The sequence below is a fragment of the Oratosquilla oratoria genome, chromosome 8, assembly GCF_046742065.1.
Source record: "Oratosquilla oratoria isolate Oo_2021 chromosome 8, ASM4674206v1, whole genome shotgun sequence".
In the NCBI taxonomy this organism is placed as follows: domain Eukaryota; kingdom Metazoa; phylum Arthropoda; class Malacostraca; order Stomatopoda; family Squillidae; genus Oratosquilla; species Oratosquilla oratoria.
Window position 1 is genome coordinate 52,739,216 of NC_134784.1, and position 23,784 is coordinate 52,762,999.

A 23,784-nucleotide genomic window follows, 5' to 3' on the forward strand; every position below is an offset into this window, starting at 1 on the left:
AAAATGAGCTCACCCAGATTATGTCCAAGCAGGACTACCTGGCCACCACTGCCGACAGCTGGTCAAGCCACAACCGGGCCTTCATTGGCTCCACAGTCTCGTGGTTGGACAAGGCCACCCTGGAGAGGACGACTGCAGTCTTGGGCATGAAGGAGGTGAAGGAGAGCCAGACAGCCGAGTACTTGGCGAGGTGCTTGAGCAAGCTGCATGAAGACTTCAGCATCAGCAGCAAGATTCTCTGCACGACCACAGACAATGGCCCAAACTATGTAAGTGCATTTGTCAACTTTGCACAAGAGGACGTTGTCATACAACCTGGCGAGGACAAGCCTGACGAAGAGCTGGCTGACGAGCCTCAGGTCATATCTATGGAGGAGGCCCTGGACCAGGCTGACGAAGCCGAGGTTAGCCTGCCTAAACACCAGAGGTGTGGTGCACACACTCTGAACCTCCTGGTGTCTGAGGATGTTTCCAAAGTGAGTATAATAATTTTATTTTTTTGAATTTAATAAATTAATAATTTAAAAATATTAAATAATTTATTGTTCTTTTGGTAAAAACTAAAAAGATGTAAATCATTATTTATTATTTTTTAATTTGTGAATTGTAATAGAATATTAAATAATAAATATTCTTTTTTCAGGTCCCACAATGGAACCATGGTGGCAGGAATATCTTCAGGTCGGCTGCCAAGGCACAGTCTTTGTGGAATGCTCAGGGCCACCGAACTGTCGCAGCCAATGAGATAAAGGATGCTATCGGCAAAAAACTTAAAGTCCCTGGTGCAACGAGGTGGAACTCCAGCTATGACAGCTATAAGAAGCTTTCTGGCCTGCTACAGGACCTGGACACCCGTAAAAAGATCAATGATCTCTGTATCAGCATGCGCCCCAACCCGATCCCCGCCTTTGTTGACGAGTACAATGAGGTCAGCGCCGAGTACGTCAAAGTTATGGCCCCAGTTGCCAATGCTTTGGACAAAATGCAGTCAGACCAGCATGCCTACATGGGGAACTTCCTTCCCAACTTGATGGTGCTCCAGAGGGACTTGAACCTGCTTAGGGACGACAACAGCATCAAGCATGCCAAGCCCCTCGTCACCTACCTCCTGGGGACACAGGAGCACCATGGCAGAGACAAAAAGGGCTTCACTGAAAGGTAGATATTTTTAATATTTTAATATAATATAATAATAATAATATGATATAATTATATAAATAATAAAATAATATAATATTTTATAGTAATTGAAATGAAAAAAAAAAAATAATAATAATAATCAATCAATAATTAAATTAACTCATATCTTAATCTTTTCAGGTTTCAACACATGTTTGAGGACCAGGAGAAGCTCCTTGCGACTGCCTTCCACCCCAGGTTCCGTCTAAAGATGGTCAAGTACATATGCAGGACAAATCCTGACTTGTACAACCTGGTGAGGGACAAGATGGTGTCAGACCTTGTGGCCCAAATCAGGTCCAAGGAGGGGGATGTGGCCTCCGCCTCCAGCCAGCCCACAGTCTGTGGCCAGCCACATCAGCGAGCACGACGAGTTTGCCTTCCTTCTTGAGGACGAGGAGGAGCCTGTGATGGTGGCCAACCTGGAGGAGGAGGTCGGCAAGGAAGTAGACACTTGGGGTGCCATTCTCGGCACAAGCATCATGAAGATTTCCCCGGCAAACTTCCCCAAGGAGCACAGGCAGTACTGGGTGAACTGTTTCATCAAGTATAACACTCCCTGCCCTTGTCTGCCTCAGCTGAACGACTCTTCAGCTTCGGCTTGGACATTTTGAGGCCAAAGCGAGCCTCTCTGACCAATCTGAACTTTGAGAACCTGACCTTCATGAAGGGAAACTTGGAGTTGGTTAAGAGGGAGAGAGAGAGAGGGCCTATAAGTTAGAGTGAATCTGTGAAGAGTGAAGAGTGAAGACTGAAGTGTTGTGAATTTTTGTTTTAAATGTTTTTACGGTTTTGTTTTGTGAACTTTTGTTTTTACTTTTTACTGTCTTGTATTAATAATTTGTTTTTCTAGTAATAATTTGTTTAATAATGTAGATATCTTAAAAAACACTTTTAATCGGAAAGCTTTAAATTTAGATTCGGAGATTCGGAATGAGTAAAATTTAGGTTTGGAAATGTTCGGAAGGTATCGGAATTAAGGTTCGCTTTGCTAATTTCTAAAGATTCGGAGGTTCGCACTGAAATTTTGAAAATCGGGTTTGCTATTTGGAGGTTCGGAACCCAAAACCGGCAAAGATTCGGGTTCGGATTCGGAACCCAAAAAAAGCTTCGCGCACCCACCTCTGCAGATATGTGGGATTGGAGGAAAACTGTTAAGAGCAGTCAAGAATTTTTACAGGAGTAGGAGCCTGTGTCAGAATTTGAAATGGAGAGTGGGTGGTTCGAGGTAAATGTGGGACTTTGCCAGGGATGTGTCATGTCACCATGGCTGGGGGAAAAGGATAGCTTCAGGTACTTGGGGCCAAATGTGGTGAGAAAAGGAGTGGAGGTAGAATGTAGATTGAGAAAAGCAAGTAAATGGTTTGGGGGATTAAGAAGTGTAATGAGAAATTGACATTTGGGAATGGATACAAAGAGGAGGTTGTATGAAGGGGTGATTGTGCCAATAGCTCTCAATGGGGCACAAGCATAGAACATAAGGAAGAGAAAAAGTTTAAATGTGTCTGATATAAAATGTCTGAAGTATGGTAGGGGTTACTAGGCTGGATTGAGAAATAAGGTGAGGAGGAGAACTGGTGTAGAAAAGTTGTTGTGAGATAGGGTTGACGAAAGAGTATTGGGATGTTTTGAACACATGGATAGAGTGAGGAAAGATTAGTAAAAGAAGTGTGGAAGGCCGAGGTGGTAGGAGTGAACATGTGGGGGCAACCATGGATGGATGGAGTAACAGGGGCCTTGGGAAAGAGGATGTCTGTTGAGGAAGAAAGGGAGAAGACATAAAGGTGAATGGAGAATGGTTGTATATGGATGATGCTATGATGAATGGAAGGGAATGGGGGGTTAGGGAGTATGTGTGTATATTTTGACACAGGCTGAAAGGATTTCTGTCTTTTCTTTTTCTGTACAAGGGGACAGAGGCAGGGTCGCCAATTAAATGAAGCAGCCCTGCTGTGGATGTGCTATGTCTTGCTGCACTGCTTCTGACCCAGGGCCATGGGCAAGATGCAAGGATGACCAGTCATCCAGGAGCCAAGAAAAAAGGGAGGGAGGGGTGGTGAATGGGAGTGGAGTGGGTGGGGGTGAAATGGGTGGGAGTGGATTTATGCCTTTTGACTTTGGCTACCTTCCTTAAATGGGGGAAAAAGCCCTTGGTATATGTATCTATGTATAGATTTCTATACATCTATATACCAAGAGCTTTTTCTGCCTTATAAAGGAGGAAGTCAAGTCAAAGGCATGTACCTACTCCCATATTCCACTCACATCCACCACCCATTCCTCCTTCTCATCTTGGCTACTCATGGATGATGGGTCATTGCTGTATCCCACCCACATCCCTGGGTCAGAAGCAATATAGCAAGACAGTGCAATCATAGCAAGACTACTTCACTTAATTAGCGACCACCCCTTGTACAAAAAAAAAGATGGGGAGAAATCCCTTCTAGCTGCGTTAAAATACCATTTACACACAGTATCATCCATACACTCATTCTACACTCATCCCTGTCTCCTGCCTTCTCCCTTCCTTGCTCAAAACCCCCTTCACCTCACCCATGAATCATTTCACCTTTATAATTTGAGCATGAGGTGGCTCATTTATGAAGATTCAGATGTACAACACAAGTCATGACATTCTCTATTGTTAGTACTGTCATTATGCTAATCAATGTTCATAGTTGGAAAGCGAGGAAATGCAGCTGTGGAACAATTCATGCAGGCAAGGCAGACTTACTCTTGGGTAGACAAATTTTTTAAGTTTGAGACAATTTTTTAACCAAACTCAGGATTTATGAATACTATAGAAACTAAAAGGGAAAGGGAAATCTTTCAGCACTTTTGGGTTTGCATAAAAGACTGTGCAACAGACTTTCATAGGGAGCACAACTCTCGCAGGTGATTTCACACCACCCGATCCCAAAATTTCTTCTTCTCTTTGGGCACAATATAAACAGCCATACATGACAAAAAGAAGTTTATTTCAAGCACATGAATACAATACATAAACTGCCTATTCTAATCTTGCATACATACATATATCAAGGACTTCTTCCCGCTTTCAAGGGAGGTAACCAAATTCAAAAGGCATAATTCCACTCCCATTCACCACCCCTCCCTCCCCCTTTCTTTTATTGGCTCTGAGATGATGGATCACTTCTGCATCCCGCCCACCACCCTGGGCCAGAAGCAATGTAGCAAGACACAGCATATCCACTCTTAATTTTTTTTGATATACTCAAATACATATGCCTAGTACTGCTAATAAATTATACATTAATGTTATACTATCTTAAAGTACACATTTTTTAAACATATTCTTTGGCAAAGTAGTTCTATAAATACAATGCCCAACTTACAATAAGGAATGAAGACTTTTCCTACATAGATAATCAAAACACCAGGACTTTTCTTTTACAATATCTCTCAGCAACTATACCATGGCCACGAAAATAACTTTTCATAAAAATCATTATCATCAGCCTCCATCGGTCATGAGTCTTCATGACCGACGGTACACATATCCGTCTGTTAGTTTTCCAGACTGTCTGCTCAGCTTGATACTAGAATCATGTAGTATACATTTTCAATAAATTCCTGAACCAAAATGGCCTCTTGGTCCTCTGCTTCCCCCACTACCTCCGAAGTAACCTCGTCCACCACCACCACTGCCTCCGAAGTAACCTCGTCCACCACCTCTGTAGCCACGACCTCCTCGACCACCATAGCCTCCCCCGTATCCGCCACCTCCATATCCACCTAATGAGAGAAACAATTAATTTCCTTAGCAAATAGTTATTCACAAACATGTCAAGATCTTCACAAACATATTCTTTCTGAAATTCTTATTTTTTATTTTGACAGTTTATGTAAACTTGCTAAACTGTTTAATATACTAGCCCATAAAATGCATCTGTAATATATATGGAGACAAAACAACTGGTACATGGTTAGTTATTTGTGATTGGAAAGAAATTACGATAGGAAGGGGAGGTGAATCAAGTAGAAAAGAAAAGGTAAAAGGTGCAGATGGGAAGATGATAATGGAAGAAAAGGCAGTAAGAGGAAGATGGGCAGAGTATCTTAGAGGGAAAGGTAGTTGCAGTGGGAAGCACTAAGAAAATGACCATAATGAGTGAGGAAATGGAGAAATAAAGAAAGATGGGGTGAACACGGTTGTTAAGATGATGAGAGCAGGTAAAATACCTGGGATGGGTGTCAAGTGAGTAAATGCCTTGGGTGATTAAAAAGTGTAATGAGAAATAGACATTTGGGAATGGATGCTAAGAGGAAATTGTATGAAGGAGTGATTGTGCCAACAGCATTGTATGGGGGCAGAAACATGAACATAAGAGTGGAAGAGAGGAGTTTGAATAGGTTTGAGATGAGGAGCCTGAGAAGAATGACTGGGGTTACTAGGCTGGATAGTGAGAAATGAGGTGAGGTGGAGAATGGGAGTAGAAAAGGAGTTGGGAGATGGATTGATGAAAGAGTATTGGGATGGTTTGGACACAGGGTAAGAGGTAAGATTAGTAAAAGAGGTGTGGAAGGAGTGAACATAAGGGATGAGATGGATGGATGGGATAAAAGGGGCATTGGGAAAGAGGGGAATGTCTGTTGGGGGAGGACAGAAGATAGGGGTGAATGGAGAATGGTTATGTATGGATGATGCTGTGTTGTATGAGGGGAAGTGGGTGGTGAGGGAGTACATGTGAAAAATAAATTGATGTAGCCTGAAGGGATTTTTCCCCCATCTTCTCCATTTCTTCCTGAGGGGATGAAGAGGGGTGGGGGGTGTCGCTGATTTAATGAAGCGGCTTTGCTGTGTCTTGCAAAACTGCTTCTGACACAGAGCAGTAGGCAAGAAGCAGGGATGACCTGTCCTCAAGTTTCTTAAATTCTTGTATAGTATTTGCAAGTACTGTTGCCTCATCCCATTTATTCCTGATATCCAACACTGTGGGAAGCTATTCTTTTTTAGATCTATTCTATAACTATCCTTATTGAGTTTTTTTTAATGGCCTCATTTTTCTCTTATCCCACTTTAATAAATCATCTATGTCTAGAACTTCCATCCCTTTCATAATTCTGTAAATGGTCAGTAGATCTCTTCTTTCTCTTCTTGTTCCAGGGTCGGTAGTTCCAATTTGGAGTGTTGGTGCCATCTTTGTCATTGCTCTTTGTAATCTTTCTAGATATAAAGGCTTTTTCCCCCTCACATGGGGGGGTAGCCAAAAAGGCATAGAAACCACTCCCACCCATTCCATTCCCTACATATCCCACTCCCCTCCACCCTCCCTCTTATCTGGGCACCTCCTGGATGACAGGTCATCCCTGCATCCTGTCCACTGCCATCGGCCAGAAGCAGTGTCGCAGGACACAGCACATCCACAGCAAGGCCGCTTCATAAATTCTGCGACCCTCCCTCTCCATCTCCTCATCCAGAAAAGAAGAAGATGGGGAGGAATCCCTTTGGGCTGCATCAATTTTTTTCTCGTACACACTTCCTCACGCCCCATCCCCCACCCACTCCCCCTCATGCATCACATCATCTAAAAAACAACCCTTCTCCAATCACCCCTATCTTCTGTCCTCTCCCATCCTTCCTCAACAGACACTCCTCTCTTTTGTAATGCCCCTTTCACCCCATCCATCCATCCATCTCATCCTAGGAAGCCTCCTCATATTCCTTCCTTCCACACCTCTTTTACCAATCTTTCTTCACTCATTCTTTCCATGTGTCCAAACCATCTTAATACTCTTTCATCAACCCTATCTCCCAGCTCCCTTTCCACCCGTTCTCCTCCTCACCTCATTTCTCACTCTATCTAGCCTAGTAACCCCTATCATACTTCTCATACATTTCATCTCAAATACATTCAAAATCCTTCTCTCTTCCTCTTCCATGTTTCTGCCCCGTACAGTGCTGCCGGCACAATCACTCCATCATATAACCTCCTCTTAGCATCCATTCCCAGATGTCTATTCCAACACTTTTTAATCCACCATGGCATTTACTCGCTTCTCTCAATCTACATTCTATCTCCACCTCCACTCCCTTTCCTGCCACATTCACACCCAAGTATCTAAAACTATCCACTTCCTCCAGTATCTCACCCTTAATGCTCACTTCCAGCCTGCTGCCACACTCTCCTCTTGTACATCTCATCACCTTACTTTTACATACATACATATACCAAGGCTTTTTCCCCCTTCCAAGGGAGGTAGCCAAAAAGGGAAAGGCATAAAAACACTCCCACCCATTTCATCACTAAATACACTCCACACCCCTCCCACTCATCTGAGCACCTCCTGGATGACGGGTCATCCCTGCACCCTGCCCACCGCCCTGGGTCAGAAGCAGTGTCGCAAGACACAGCACATCCACAGCAAGGCCGCTTCATTTAATCGGCGACCCCCCCTCTCCGTCCCCGCTTGCATATAAGGAGAGGACGGGGAGAAATCCCTTCAGGCTGCGTCAAAATTTACTCACACATACTACCACCCCCCCGCCCATTCCTCCTCATGCAATCACAACATCATCCATATACAACCATTCTCCACTCACCTCTGTCTTCCGTCCTCTCCCTTCCTTCCTCAACAGACATTCCCCTCTTCCCCAAAGCCCCCTTCACCCCATCCATCCACCTCATCCTAGGACATCCCCTCATGTTCACTCCCTCCACATCTGCCTTCCATACCTCTTTTACTAGTCTTTCTTCACTCATTCTTTCCATGTGTCCAAACCATCCTAATATTCTTTCATCAACCCTATCTCCCAAATCCCTTTCCACCCCTGTTCTCCTCCTCACCTCCTCCTTACTTTTACCCACATTTATCTTCAGCTTCCTTCTTTCACACACCTTCTCAAACTCTGTCACCAACTTCCTCAATCCCTCCTCTGATACTGCTACAAGTGCAGTGTTGTCAGCATACAACAACTGGCTTATTTCCCACTTTTCTCCATTTTCTTTAACCATCTCCAACCCCTGGCCCACTACCCTTGCATTCACCTTTCACACCACCCCATCCATGTATAGACTGAACAGCCAGGGTGACATAACACATCCCTGATGAAATCCCACCTTCACCTCAAACCATTCACTCTCTCCATTTCTAATCCTAACACAAACTCTACTACTCTCGTAATGACTCTTGACTCCTCTTAACAGCTTTCCTCCTATCCCATATATCTGTAGTACCTCCCAGTGCCTTCCTGTCTACCCTGTCGTAAGCCTTTTCTAAATCCATAAAAGCCCCAAAAACATTCTTACCTTTTCCTAAAGCTTTCTCACATATCTGTCTTACCACAAAAATCTGATCTACAAGCCCCTACCTATCCTAAAACCACAATGTTCCTCACCAATTACTCCCTCTGTTCCTCTCCTAATCCTCTCAATCAAGATCCTCCCATAAGCCTTCCCAACTATACTCAACAAGTTGATCCCTCTGAAACTACTACACTCACACTTGTCCCCTTTCCCTTGTAAAGTGGAACTACACAGGCACTCCTTCAGTCCTCTGGCACTCCTCCAGTCCTCTACCCTCTCTTAAACAAACATTAAATAACCTCACCGGCCAGTCCACCATAACTGTACCTCCTTTCTTCAGACATTCTGCATGGCATCCATCCAACCCAGGTGCCTTACCTGCTCCCATCATCTAAAAAGCTGTTTTCACTTTATCTTTCCCTATTTCTCCTCCATTTTCCTCACTCCTCACTCTCATTTTCTTAGCACTTCCCACTGCAACTACCTTTCCCTCCCTATCCTCCTTCACATTTAGCAACTCCCTCTCTGCCCACCTTCCTCTCACTGCCTTCTCTTCCTTTATCATCTCTCCATCTGCACCTTTTACCTTTTCTTCTCTACTTGATTTGCCTCCTCTTTTAATTTCTTTCCAAATATATATATATATATATAATGGTAAGCAGGTGTTCTATTGGGTTGGTTTTGGTGGATCATGTTATTATTCTCATGGGTTTATTTTGTATGTTTTTTAAAGTGTACATTTTCTTAATGAGGAGACAATTATCCTTTTAATTCAACTACTGCCAGGCCAGGGTGGGAATGGAATTATGCCTTTTGATTTTAGCTACCTCCATTGTAAGGGAGTATACTACCAGGTCATTCCATTCAGCTGTGTGACACCCCTTCTATAGCCATGGGATTAAATCCATCCTAAATCTTTTCATATTGAGTGGGATTTATCATTACACCAGCTCCCTAGGCATCCCTTAACCCTTATAGGGTTAGGATTACTCAGCTACAATTTTAAGTAAATATATCCACAGGAGAGTCAAATGTTTTAATACATTAGTAAGATGTACTGTACATCCCACACTGGAGAAAATAAAGAATGCTGTGCTAATATATGCATCATAATTTACAATCACTATCTGTGATCCTCTTCAGCTTTGCAGAAAAAATAACAGTTACATTATCACTTGCCTGCTACCTTCTATGAGAAGAAATACAATTTAGTTGGAGAAGACAATTTAACTTCAGAAATATATCTTTTCAAACTTACCTGTTCCATTATCATCCCTCATTCTCTTGAAAGGAGGTTCATCCCCAGATCTGCCCCCAAATTCTCTGGGTGGTCTTGGAGTGTTATATCCTCCCATTCCAAGAGGTTCCATACCATTTCGCCCAGAGTTCAAACGGCAAAGGTGCCGGACACAATCAATCACCTTGGGGGAAGTTTAAGTTATATTAATGATATGATTTGAGTATATGTTATGAATAAATAAGGTACAAATAACAGAACGTGAAAGGAAAAGTACATGGGGAAGACCAAGAATGAAAAGGATGGCTGGGATACATGTTGAATGTCTGTTGACTAAAGGAGATTACAGAAGATGGGAGTGAATGCATGGATATGAGGAGGGAAGGAAGAAAGGAAGTAAGATCCCCTATCCCCAACTTGGCCTAACAATCTCTCTTTGTGGGCAAGTGGGTATAACTTTGGGTGTAGGAATATACAAGCTTCTCTTATTCAACATTTCTGATGACTTCTTACCTTTTCATTTGCTGGGGACCGTTCTTGTATTCCTTCAGGATTGGCAGCAGACTCAGTCACAATAGCTTCCAGTGCAGGGCGGAGTGCTACCACTCTGGCCGCTTGGTCTACACTCATGGTTAGGTTGATCCATCCATCTAAACGGACCTTCACACAATTTTGGATAATTAATATTACATATACAGAATTCCTAAAGCAATAAACCATACATACTCATATACTGACATGTAAAATATATGTAAGCATGTGCACACACCAAAAGGCCTTTCCCCCTTCGACATATCCTGGTCAACCCTCTTAGATAGAGGAGGGGGAAGGGTGATATTGGCCAGCTCACACCTGTACCATCAGAGGCAAGATTAGCATTCACTACTCCTATCCCTTATACGTTAGTAGAATTTTACTAAGAAATACTCACAACACCGTCAACTGCATCAACACGACTTGCACCAAACAGCAGAAGATGAAGTGGGGTTACCATTGTCATCTGCTTACAAGACACAGCTCTGGTTCGGATCTATTGTAGGGATAAAAAGAGTTCGTTGATAAAAGTATTTACAATGATTTCTTAGTCATTCAAAGGCAATATGAAAAACATGTTTATGGCACTTCCTTCACGAACTAGTAGTAAAGGTCTTTTCCTCACTCCAACAGGGGATGGCTGTACTTCCCAAAATGCCTTCCCCTTATAACAGAAGTGGCTAAGTTTAAGCATACATCCACAAAATATCCAGCAGGCACTATTACTCTTACTAAACATATGCATGTCATAGTATATTTACCTTTTCTCCAAACACAAAGAAAGGTGTTGGGAATGTTTGTTCTTTGTTGTTGCAGTTAACTGACGACTTATGGATAAGAGCAGCTTTGGATTCAGCTGTAAGCACCTGTAGGGGGAGATAATTTATGTATTATTATAATATATATATACCAAATGGCCCTTTCCCTTTGCAAAGGGGTGGCCAAATAATACTAACAACTCGTATAAAATAGGCCCTTTCCCCCTAATAAATAGGGTGGCCTAGCCATGGCAAACTACCCTTCACCCATCCCACACACATCTGTTGTCCCTTTTTTTTTTTAGCTCCTTCTGGATGAAGGGTTGTTTATCCACTACCCACTGCTTAGGTCTGCAGTAATGCAGCAAGCTACAGTCATGGCACCTCCACACCATGGCCTGACAACTGACTCTCAATTACCACCACCACTTCTTTAACCCTTTCCATACGGTGCCGCACACGTAGGCGTCATGAGGAGCAAGTGGATTCGCGACGCTGCCATATTGGCGTCTTGATTATATTTATTGTAGTCGCCCCTGTGTTTTTACATTCTCCCAAATGCGCCCTGAATCCCATTCTCTGTGGTTTTCAAAATTCGCGGGTGAAAGAGAGAACGATCGATATAAGCGGTGACTATATTTTATGATGCGAATATTATTACGTTACGTCATACAGCTGGCATTGGCTGCTGCCCGCGAGATTTAAGTCCCGTACTGAAGTGGTTAATGGTAATCCTCCTCCCTCTTCCACACCAAATTCATAAATACATACATATACCAAGGCTTTTTCCCCCTTACAAGGGAGGTAGCCAAAAAGAAAAAGGCATAAAAGCCATTCCCACCCATTCCATCCCTAAATACACTCCACTCCTTTCCACCCACCACCCTCCCTCCCATCTTGGCACCTCTTGGATGACGGGTTATCCCTGCACCTTCTCCACTGCCCTGGGTCAGAGACAGTGTTGCAAGACACAGCACATCCACAGCAAGGCCGCTTCATTAAATCGGCAACCCCCTTCTCCAGCACCCCCATGCAGAAAAGGAGAAGATGGGGAGAAATCCCTTCGGGCTGCATCAAATTTTTCTCACACATCCCCCCACCCATTCCACCTCATGCATCACATCATCCATATACAACCATTCTCCATTCACCCGTCTTCTGTCCTCTCCCGTCCTTCCTCAACAGACATTCCCCTCTTTCCCAAACCCCTCTTCATCCCATCCTAGGACACCCCCTCATGTTCACTCCACATCTGTCTTCCATACCTCTTTTACTAGTCTTTCTTCACTCATTCTTTCCATGTGTCCAAACCATCCTAATACTCATTCATCAATCCTATCTCCCAACTCCCTTACCACCCGTTCTCACATATGTCTTACCACAAAAATCTGATCTACGCAATCTCTACCTGTCCTAAATCCACACTGTTCCTCGCCAATTACTCCCTCTCTTCCTCTCCTAATCCTCTCAATCAAGATCCTCCCATAAGCCTTCCCAACCACACTTAACAAACAAATCCCTCTGAAACTACTACACTCACACTTGTCCCCTTTTCTCTTGTAAAGTGGAACTATACAAGCACTCCTCCAGTCCTCCAGCACTCTACCCTCTCTCCAGCAAACATTAAATAACCTCACCAGCCAGTCCACCATTACTGTATGTCCTTTTTTTTTAGACATTCTGCATTTGCATCCATCCAGACTAGGTGCCTTACCTGCTCTCATCATCTTAATAACTGCCTTCACTTCATCCTTCCTTATTTCTCCTCCATTTTCCTCACTCATCACTCATTTTCTTAGCACTTCCCAATGCAACTATCTTTCCCTCCCTATCCTCCTTCACATTTACCAACTCCCTAAAATACTCTGCCCATCTTCCCCCAACGGACTTCTCTTACATTATCATCTCTTCATCTGCACTTTTTACCTTTTCTTCTCTGCTTGATTCACCTCCTCTTCCTCTCAATTCCTTTCCAAAACATTTTTTTATTACTTTCAAAATTTTGTCATACTCTTATCCCATTTCACATCTGCTCTCCTCTTTGCTTCCTTTACCTTGTGCTTTACTTCTCTTCTCTTTTCTTTGTACCTCTCATATCCCTCGTCCTATTTTGTAACCAATCCGTGAAAGCTCGCTTCTTCTCTTCTACAACCTTCTTTGTTTCCTCATCCCACCATTCACTACCCTTTCTTCTATTTCCTCCCGTCCTTCTTGTTCCACACACCATCTTTGCACACTTTGTGACTCCCTCCTTGAACCATCCCCATTCCTCCTTCACTCCTAGCTCTACTCTATCCTTCACTCCCTCCCACTCCTCTCTCTGATTCTTGTACTCCTCCTTTTCATTTAAAGAGTTCACTCTAAGCACCTCCCTACCTTTTGTCTTTTTCCTCTTTCTCCATCTATTCTCCACTCTCAACTTACCATCCACCAAAAAATTATCTGCTATTCCACCCCATTCTCTCCCCTTAGCACATGTACATCCTTAACTCGTCCTATTATACTCCTGTACTCCTATCTACCACTACATATTATGCAAACACCCAGATTTAAAACCATGTGCTAACAGTACCTAGTACTTACCTTCCTCTTTTCCTTGTGGTAACATACATTTGGGTAATGTCCCATTACAAGAAGGGCAATAACTACATCTAATTTTGTATCTTGACCATAGAAGTTGTATACTTGAGGAACAAGACAATCCTCTGGAAAACCAGATGATATCAAGAGATCCTTCAACTGGTTCTGCAAAGATAAAAATGTATGTAACTAATGTCATATACAACTGCTACACAACAACAGGAATAGACAAATTAAATATGGTCTGTATTCAGAATTATCATGTCAGGGACCAATAAGTACTTGCAAAACACATAAACCACTGGATTTTGGAGTGAAACAGAGGAACACCAATGAAAATGGGAGCATGGAGTAAATGAAGCCCTAAAAGTGTAGTCAGGTACCAAGACAAATGTGAGCGAGGGAGAAATGGAGAAAATTGTACAGACCAAGAACAAATGGAATAATGTATAAAATTCACAAACCTTAGCTTCCCATGTAACCCTGAGGGTGGGCATTGATAAGCCTTTGTAATCACAAAAATTCACTTCTGCATATTCTCCTCCAGTTCGTGCTTCTTCCCATGCATTGAAGGCATTCAACATTGCAATGTGATCACTGAATCTACTTCCAGCAAACTTTTTCTGATGTGGGCCCAATCGTCTATACTCTGGGGCTGAAAAAAGCAGAATATCTTTAATACTAGTACATACATACATATACCAAGGCTTTTTCCCCCTTACAAGGGAGGTAGACAAAAAGGAAAAGGCACAAAATCATCAGGGAGGCCAGGTCAAAGTACACCCATCCAAAAACCTATGAACCCATATAATACTGGTACTATAGAACAGTGTTGTCCAAACTGGGGTTTGCATACCCCTGGGGGTACACAACATAGATAATATGGATACATGAACAAACAAGGAACACGCAACAGAAGTGGGGGGATGGGTACGTGAACAAACAAGGACCACACACACACATATCATTTGCATTATCTTAAAATTGAGTTTGTTCAGCCATGGTGGGCAGGGGTTACAAAACAGTAGAAGGTAATAAAGGGTGCAATAGGCGAAAACATTTGGACAACACTGCTATAGAGCACAATTCCAATAACCATTGCACTTGTGACACTTACGAATGACGAATATTTCCGGGGAAGTAGCTGTGTGGGCCGCAACTGTGCACATAGCATCTCCACAAGAAAAGATGCAACCCAAGACTACCATCTTGCCTAAATGAGGTTCCAGGGGTAAGCGGGCAAGTATACGACCCAGAGGAGTCAACTCATCATCTCTGTCCAAGCATCTCATTGCTGAAAAAAAAAGTCATGACTATAACCATCCACCTATACCAATTTATTTTTCTAAATAAAATTACTGCAATGCAGGAAGGTCAATTCAAGCACTGAGAGGGACATTTCTCCTACTCTCCTCTACTTTAATTTACACATACACCTTTCTTTCCCTAACATTTTTACTTTTGCTTTTCAATTAACCTTAAGTATTGTAATTTTGTTGCCAATCACCTGCATTTCCATCCTTTAGAACAATATCTTCCTGTCTAGGGTATTGGCTTCATGTTGTTATGGCAAAGTAGCATGCAGTTGATACTTTAGGGTCTATATGGGGTGCCCCTACTGACCAGAGTCACACATCATTTTATCTGTGATAGAGGAGGACTCTGCTCACAGAGAAATGATGAAACTTTTATTATACTGCTACTGTCCCTCCGTTATGCTGCCCCCTCAAACCCCTTGTTGCTGTCCTGTACCATTTCTCTGAATTTCATTTCCTTGTTTAGCATACACTGGTGGGGGGAAAAGAATGCTGCCACCAAATGTTCCCACTTGGATAGTAAGAGGCGAGAAAAATGGGATGGGGATTGGGACCAGGCATCCTTCTCCCTGTAGCCCCACAGGGGACATTCCTAAAAAAAGTAAAGGCATAAGAGGATCTACAAGTTTTCCAACCATCACCCTAAGGTCTGGGTCTTTTAATGAGTGTGGATGTGTTACAGATGAGAGTAAAAGGGAAGAGATAGGTAGTATGTTTGCAAGAAGACAGATGGATGTGTTGGCTTTGAGTGAAATTAAGTTGAGAGGGAAGGGCAAGTGTGAGTTTGGGAGTGGAGCTGGGAGGTTCTCAGGAGTGAGGAGAGGGCGAGGGAGAGAAGGGGTGGCTATACTAGTAAGCGTGTAGTGGAGTGGAAGGAGGTTTCTTCAAGGTTAATGTGGATGAAGGTGAAACTGGGAAAGGAGATGTGGGTTTTTGCGAGTGCATATGGGCCTGGTAGTCAGAAGAGTGTAGAGGAAAGGGAGGCTTTTTGGATAGATTTAAACAAGTGTATAGAGGGATTAGGGAGGAATATCAATGTAGTAGTATTACATACATACGTACATATACCAAAGGCTTTTTCCCCCTTACACGGGGGGTAAACGTGGAGTTCCAGGAAAGAATTGTAGTGGAGAGTTGATGGGAGATGCATCTGGAGAATTGATGATAGCAAATACAGTGTTTTGGAAGAACGTACAGCAAGAGTACACATGGGAGAGGGTGGTGGATGGGTGGTAGATAGAGCATTAATAGACTAGGTAGTGGTAGATAGGAGTATAATAGGAAGAGCTAAGGATGTACATGTTCTAAGGGGAGAGAGTGGGGGATTTTCAGATAATTCTTTGGAAGATAAATTGAGAGTGGAGGATAGATGGAGAAAGAGGAAAAGGACAAAAGGTAGGGAGGTGCTTAGAGTGAACTCTTTAAATGAGAAGGAAAAGGAAAAGGAGAGGGAGTACAAGAAGAAACTGCGAGAGGAGTGGGAGGGAGTGAAGGATAGAGTACAGCTAGGAGTGGAGGAGGAATGGGGATGGTTCAAGGAGGGAGTCACAAAGTGTGCAAAGATGGTGTGTGGAACAAGAAGGATGGGAGTAAATAGAAGGAAGGGTAGTGAGTGGTGGGATGAGGAAACGAAGAAGGTTGTAGAAGAGAAGCAAGCTTTCACAGACTGGTTACAAAATAGGACGAGGGAGTCATATGGGAGGTACAAAGAAATGAGAAGAGAAGTAATGCAAAATGTAAAGGAGGCAAAGAGAAGAGCAGATGTGAAATGGGGTTAGACAGTTAGAGTATGACAGATAATTTTGCAAGTAATAAAAAGATGTTTTGGAGAGAAATTAAAAGAGGAAGAGGAGGTGAATCAAGTAGAGAAGAAAAGGTAAAAGGTGCAGATGGTGAGATAATAATGGAAGAAAAGGCAGTAAGAGGGTGGGCAGAGTATTTTAGGGAGTTACTGAATGTGAAGGAGGATAGGGAGGGATAGTTGCAGTGGGAAGTGCTAAGAAAATGAGAGTAATGCGTGATGAAAATGGAGAAATAAGGAAGAATGAAGTGAAGGCAGTTGTTAAGATGATGAGAGCAGGTAAGGCACCTGGTCTGGATGTATGCCATGCAGAATGTCTAAAAAAAAAAAAAAAAAGTGATGGTACAGTGATGGTGGACCGTCTGGTGAGGTTATTTAATGTTTGTTTAAGAGAGGATAGAGTGCTGGAGGACTGGAGGAGTGCCTGTATAGTTTCATTTTACAAGGGAAAAGGGGACAAGTGTGAGTGTAATAGTTTTAGAGGGATTAGCTTGTTGAGTGTAGTTGGGAAGGCTTATGGGAGGATCTTGATTGAGAGAATTAGGAGAGGAACAGAGGGAGTAATTGGAGAGGAACAGTGTGGATTTAGGACAGGTAGAGGTTGCGTAGATCAGATTTTTGTGGTAAGACAGATATGTGAGAAAGCTATAGGAAAAGGCAAGATGTTTTTTGGGCTTTTATGGATCTGGTAAAGGCTTATGACAGGGTACACTGGAAAGCACTTTGGGAGGATTTGCAGATATATGGGATAGGAGGAAAGCTTCTAGGAGCTGTCAGAAGTTTTTACAAGAGTAGTAGTGCATGTGTCAGGATTAGAAATGGATAGAGTGAGTGGTTTGAGGTAAAAGTGGGACTTCGTCAGGGATGTTATATCACCCTGGCTGTTGAACTTGTACATGGATGGGGTGGTGCAAGAGGTAAATGCAAGGGTGGTGGGTCAGGGATTGGAGATGTTTGAAGAAAATGGAGAAAAGTGAGAGGTGAGCCAGCTATTGTTTGTGGACGACACTGTGCTTGTAGTAGGATCAGAGGAGGGACTGAGGAAGTTGGTGACAGAGTTTGGGAGAGTGTGTGAAATAAGAAAGTTGAAGATAAATGTGGGTAAAAGTAAGGTGATGAGATGTACAAGGGGTGAAAGTGGCAGCAGACTGGAAGTGAGCATTAAGGGAGAGCAACTGGAAGAAGTGGATAGTTTCAGATACTTGGGTACAAATGTGGAGGAGTGGAGGTGGAGGTAGAATGTAGATTGACAGAAGTGAATAAATGCCTTGGTGGATTAAAGTGTTATGAGAAATAGACATTTGGGAATGGATGCTAAGAAGAGATTGTATGAAGAAGTGATTGTGCTAACAGCACTGTATGGGGGCAGAAACATGGAACATAAGAGAGGAAGAGAGGAGTTTGAATGTGTTTGAGATGAGGTGTCTGAAAAGTATGATGGGGGTTACTAGGCTGGATAGAGTGAGAAATGAGGAGGTGAGGAGAACAGGGGTGGTAAGGGAGTTGGGAGACAGGGTGGATGAAGAGTATTGGGATGGTTTGGACACATGGAAAGAATGAGTGAAGAGGTATGGAAGGCAGATGTGGAGGGAGTGAACATGAGGGGGCAACCCAGGATGAGATGATGGATGGGGTGAAGGGGGCTTTGGGGAAGAGGGGAATGTCTATTGAGGAAGGACAGAAGACGAGGGTGAATGGAAAATGGTTGTATAGGGATGATTTTGTGATGCATGAGGTGGAGGGTAGAAGGTGGAGGGGAGTGGAGTGTATTGGGGATGGAATGGGTGGGAATGATTTTTATGGCTTTGTTTTTTGGCTACCTCCTTGTAAGGGGGAAAAAGCCTTTGGTATATGTATGTAGAACAATATCTCATAGAGGGGATGAAGTCACATTGGTGTGAAGTTAAAAGTGGCTGGTATTATTCTTTCCAGTCGTATCTAAATTCCTTGCTTCTGCCTCAATAATCAAAGGCCATATTGCACTAAAGAGGTTTCAAGTGATCAGTATCCTTTTTTGCAGTTAACTTCAAAATACCAAAGTCAATGTTAACTCACTTTTTAGGGTTACTTCTGCCTCAATAACAGCATCAATTGGAGGAGGCTGTATAGCTTTGGATAGGAACTCTCCAATGGGTCCTAGACGCAACAGCTTGATTGAAAGTGCAATCTCGTGCAGTGGTGTACGGAACATCTCTGGTGTCATGTGTTCGTCGAGTCTGTCATATCGAGCCTGAGAAAAGAAAAGAAAAAAAAAAAAAAAAAAAAAAAAAAAAAAATAATAATAATAATAATAAAATTGTTCTACAGTGAAGTTGAAGATCAACCCCAAGGCAACCCTGGCACCTTCACCATAAAAATGAGAACAAGTAGTTCCATTATCTTATCTTTCAATGTTGACCACTTACAAGAAATCTAAATGCCTCTCTCTCCTTACCCTAGTGCAAAAATGGAAGCATATTCCTGGTCTCACTCGTCCTGCTCGACCCTTGCGCTGCTCAAGGTTGGTCTTCGAAGCCCAAACTGTGGCATAGTTTGTCATGTTGTTGTGCGAAGTGAACAGCTTCATCTTGGCCTTGCAGCTATCAATCACAAATACTACATCATTGATTGTAATGGATGTTTCTGCAATGTTTGTTGCCAAAATGATCTGTAAAACAAAGGAGTTAGCAAGATATTTTCAAGTGCCAGAATAAAATAATTCAAGTAGAATAATCTTCATAATATACACAACCTTGAAATACCTTGGTTTTGTTATTTGCAACAGGTTCAAACACCCGTCGCTGGTCTTCTCTCGGCAATTGGGAATGAAGAGGCATGACAACGTAATCACCCTGGCCTGAATTGAGGATAATTTAGTAAGTTGTGTTTCCTATCACTTGTAAAGTCATTTTAAACAAATCTATTGGGGAGAGGGCCATCCAGAAACTAGAAAAAATGTCAGAATCTATCAATATTAGTAAATTTCCACAAAGTGGTTTCTTTGGCGACACTAAATGAAAATACATCTACTCACCAAATTGTGGATGCTGAGTAAGATGCCTCATTAGTGCAAAGATAATATTCCACCCAGGAAGAAAAACTAAGATGGCTCCAGGGGTATTTAATCCTCTAATGTATTTCAGAAGTGATTCTATAAGTTCAAAGCTCAGGTCTCTTTCATTTAACTGAGCTAAGGCTCTTTGTGTTGATGCTGAATAATTCTCCGGTGAACATGTATTCAGATTTTCTTCAGGCTCGTCACCAGGGAGTTCTTCATCTTTATCCTAAACACAAGATTTATATATACACAATTTTTATTTTAAATAAAACTGGAAATACTGTCACCATATGAGACAGGCAGAGAAAGTGAGATATTTTCAACTTACCTTTTTGTTCCTCTTCCTTGTGTCGGGTGGAGGAACGAAGTTAGTCAACTGAATACAATCTTCAAGGAAATACTCCTGAACTGGATGTGCCCTTCCAGGAACTTCAATAACAGCTGGATTACCAAAGTAATCCACAAAGAGGGACACATCAATTGTTGCTGACATGAGGATGACACGCAGATCGGGATATGCTCGAACCTGAAACACATTTTCCCATCAAAACCACTCACAAATAAACATACATATACCAAAGGATTTTCCCCCTTTACAAGGGGTATTGGCTGCATGTTATTGTGGCAAAGTAGCATGCAGTTGATACTTTAGGGTCTATATGGGGTGCCCCTATGGACCAGAGCCACACATAATTTTGTCTGTGATAGAGGAAAACTCTGTTCATTGAGAAATTATGACTGTCCCTCTGTTATGCTGTCCCCCAACCCCTTGTTACTGTCCTGTACCATTTCTCTGAATTTCATTTCCTTTTTTTGTCTACCCTGTGGTGGGGGAAAAGAATGCTACCACCAAGTCTTCCCACTTGAGTTGTAAAAGGAAAAAAAAAAAAAAAAAAAAAAAAAAAACATAAATGGGTGTTGGATAAGTGTGGGATGAAAGATGGGTGTATGACTTGATTAGCCCACCTACTTTATTATGGGGAAAAGGCCTTTTAGTATATGCATGCATGTACATTAATTCTAATGGAAAAAAAAAATTACCCAATATTCAAACAACTTCATGGAAATTTCAAATATGAAAGTTCCACTTGATACTAAACATCATGAAAAATACTTACCATATCCCTTAGAACAATAAGGATGAAGTCACTATTAATGTCTCTCTCATGGATTTCATCAACAATAACATGAGAAACACCGCGGAGTCCGCCTTCTAATTTCCTCAGCAGTACACCCACAGTGCAGAACAAAACACCTCCATAAGGTCTTGGAAGCACAGATTCAAATCTCACAGAATATCTGAAACAAAATTATTTTAAAACTTTATGAATACTTAACTTGAAACACGATTCAATCACCAACTGCAGGTAAGAACATTAGAAATCTTTCTGAACATTTGGAACAAAATTACTCTCAATTATCAGGAGTGGGTAGTTATCTTCTGACTTGGCTATTTCCCTTGAAATGGGGAAAGTGCCCTTAGTATATAGATAGATCAGAGGAACATTTCACTATACCAACACTTGAAAAGATTACATGTCAAAAACTCTGAAGAAATATACATACCCTATACTTTTTCCTAGTTCCTCACCCCGTTCACTTGCGACACGATCTGCAACAGACACAGCAGATATCCGCCTTGGTTGAGTCACAACAATATTACAGTAAGCTCCTGAGCTAGACTGAATGTGGTCATCCAGGATATATTGACAAATCTGTGAAAAATAATAAAGTACGTACGTATATCTAAGTCTAGGACTCCAACCAGATCTCTATCCATTGGGTAATTAAATGTGCATGGATATGGTACAGAAAAAAGTAAAACGTAAAAGACTGGCAGTATATTTCAGATGAAAGATGCATGTATTAGCACAGAGTAAACAATAACTGAAAGGGAAGGGCAAGTTTGTGTTTGGGTGCATGGTGGGTAGTGTGTCAGATGTGGAGAGAGGATGAAGAGAAGCAGTATTTCTAGGTCCTGTGTTATCTAATAGGTTTTCCATGTTTTCCTAATTGCTGGGGGTACCATGCTATTATAACAGTTAAAACCCCTTCCATACAATGATGCCTACATAAGCATCACAAGGAATGAGTGGGTACGTGAGGATGCCAGCATCACCGTCTTTATTATATTTATTTGTAGTTGTAGGTGTGACCCCATATTCTGTGAATTGGCCTTTTCATATTTTCTGTGTTTATTAACATTCAGAGTGAAAGAGCATGAGTAATACAGCTGTAACTTTATACTTTATAATGCAAGTACTGTGATGCATAATTGTACATCAGACAGTTGATGCTGCCCATGAGAATTCGATTCATATTGAAGAGGTTAATATTGATATTATGGACAAATGTATAATGGTTCTTACTGTAATTCAAAACCTGTGTCTACAACTGTTCTGAGCACACTCACTTTCTTACTTGCTTTTCCTGTAAGGTCCTCTGTATTAGATATGGTTGTGTATTGAGAGCAAAGATGAGTACGTCGGGACTTTTTGCATTGTGAACAGGCCTGGCCATTCATTTTGACCAATGGGTGTTTCAACTCACAGTTGTAGAGGAGGAACCAATAACAGGTACTAGTTTGTGGTGGTTACCTATGATGAACACTAGAGCCACTTGTTTTCAAAGCCCCTTCACCCTCCCCTCACCTCAACCATTCTTCCCATATGCCCAAACCATTTCAGTATTCTTTGATCAATCCTATTTGTCAGTTCTCTTCATCCTTACTACACAGACTCACCTGGGTAGTCTTTCCACACCCAGTATTGCCTCTAATCAGAACTACTGGATTGTCACATATAGCAGCCAGAATGTCATTCCTCTTGGTGAAGACTGGCAACTCTGAGCGCGACTGCAACATTTTCTGTAGGGTAGCATCAGTTTGAAGCTTGCGCTGATGCTCTTCCTGAATGTTTGTACTGAACTGATCTAAGGAAATCTGCAAAGAATATTATTTTCATTAAAGTTTGAAGCGAGTCCTGAACACTATCTACTGATGAGTATTTTCACCTTCATTCAAGCTATCACATGGCTTCATAATTCAACTCTCTCCCCTTTGGTAGGGAAGGATTACAACCAATTCTAATCAAATACTTCCACTATGAAGTACATTCTCAAATATTCTGGCAACTATCTCTCTATTGCTAAACAGCAGCATGAGAGTATTGCTTGAACTATAAGTGGAACACTAAGTCACTTACATGAGCAAGAGGTCCTTCATCAATGTTACAGTTTGTCCATGGATTCCAATTTTGCTGTGGTGGAGACCATGACACAATGCCACATTTGAACTTTGGCCCATCAGTCTGAGGTTCAGCGAGTTTGGTTTCTATAATCAGGGACTCGCCTTGCTCCCCTGAAGCACCCTGAAAAAAAAAAAAAAATAAATAAATAAATAAATAAATAAATAAAGATAAAATGAAAATAAAAAATAAATAAATTAAATAAAATAAGCATGTTTTTAAAATATATGCTTAAAACACATATATGCACACACAATTTATAGAGAAAATAAGGAAGACCCAACAAATTGAAGACCAGTTTCCCTCACAAGCGCGGTACCCAAAATTTGTGAAAGTTATAAAAAGCAGATGGATAAAACATCTGGAGGAGAACAATATACTAAATCAGAGACAATTCAGATTTAGACAGGGAAGATCATGTACCACAAAATTGATCCGTTTTTACTCAAGACTACTAGATATAATACAGGAAAGGGATGGATGGGCTGATTGTGCTTTCCTAGACCTACAAAAAGCTTTTGTTTAAGTCCCACACAAAACACTATTATGAAAACTGGAAACCATAGGAGAAATACAAGGTAAACTACTGAAATGGATAGAGGACTTTTTGCATGGAAAAAAAATGAGGGTAGTACTCAAGAGATAACAGTTCTACTTGGGAAGGGGTGACTAGTGAAGTTCCACAAGGATTAGTATTGGCACCAATAATGTTTGATATTGTGAATGACATGGATGAGGGTGTGGAATGTTACATGAGCTTTTTTGCAGATGATGCAAAACTGTAAAAGAAAGTACGTACTGAAATGGACTGTGACTCATTGCAAGGAGA

The 23,784-nt window shown here is 41.9% G+C and overlaps 2 protein-coding genes across 3 annotated transcripts in view; one reads left to right on the top strand and one right to left on the bottom strand.

The window, feature by feature from the left end:
• The first annotated feature begins 647 nt into the window (after positions 1-647).
• On the top strand, positions 648-3,998 carry LOC143027727 (uncharacterized). The gene is made up of 2 exons (XM_076189214.1): positions 648-1,158; positions 1,321-3,998. The coding sequence occupies exons 1-2, from the start codon at positions 884-886 to the stop codon at positions 1,568-1,570; spliced, it is 525 nt and encodes a 174-aa protein (XP_076045329.1). The 5' UTR covers positions 648-883; the 3' UTR covers positions 1,571-3,998.
• A 140-nt stretch (positions 3,999-4,138) lies between these two features.
• mle (dosage compensation regulator mle) overlaps positions 4,139-23,784 on the bottom strand; it is a 47,743-nt gene continuing 28,097 nt past the window's right edge. For both annotated transcript variants that reach the window (XM_076189212.1, XM_076189213.1), the window contains 17 exons: positions 22,914-23,078; positions 22,454-22,651; positions 21,277-21,425; positions 20,829-21,009; positions 20,039-20,236; positions 19,687-19,936; positions 19,415-19,509; positions 19,108-19,320; positions 18,729-18,903; positions 14,674-14,850; positions 14,021-14,211; positions 13,560-13,721; positions 10,980-11,084; positions 10,616-10,714; positions 10,198-10,344; positions 9,706-9,868; positions 4,139-4,935 (listed from right to left, as the gene is read on the bottom strand). In XM_076189212.1, coding sequence (XP_076045327.1) covers positions 4,763-4,935; positions 9,706-9,868; positions 10,198-10,344; positions 10,616-10,714; positions 10,980-11,084; positions 13,560-13,721; positions 14,021-14,211; positions 14,674-14,850; positions 18,729-18,903; positions 19,108-19,320; positions 19,415-19,509; positions 19,687-19,936; positions 20,039-20,236; positions 20,829-21,009; positions 21,277-21,425; positions 22,454-22,651; positions 22,914-23,078 — 2,841 coding nt within the window. In that variant the 3' untranslated portion in view covers positions 4,139-4,762. The remainder of the gene's footprint in view (positions 4,936-9,705; positions 9,869-10,197; positions 10,345-10,615; positions 10,715-10,979; positions 11,085-13,559; positions 13,722-14,020; positions 14,212-14,673; positions 14,851-18,728; positions 18,904-19,107; positions 19,321-19,414; positions 19,510-19,686; positions 19,937-20,038; positions 20,237-20,828; positions 21,010-21,276; positions 21,426-22,453; positions 22,652-22,913; positions 23,079-23,784) is intronic.

Bases quoted from the DNA above. Each gene is read 5' to 3' on its own strand.
- LOC143027727 (XM_076189214.1), top strand. From the start codon at position 884: ATGCGCCCCAACCCGATCCCCGCCTTTGTTGACGAGTACAATGAGGTC. The intron at 1,159-1,320 runs GTAGATATTTTT...TAATCTTTTCAG, and splicing joins AAAAAGGGCTTCACTGAAAG to GTTTCAACACATGTTTGAGG.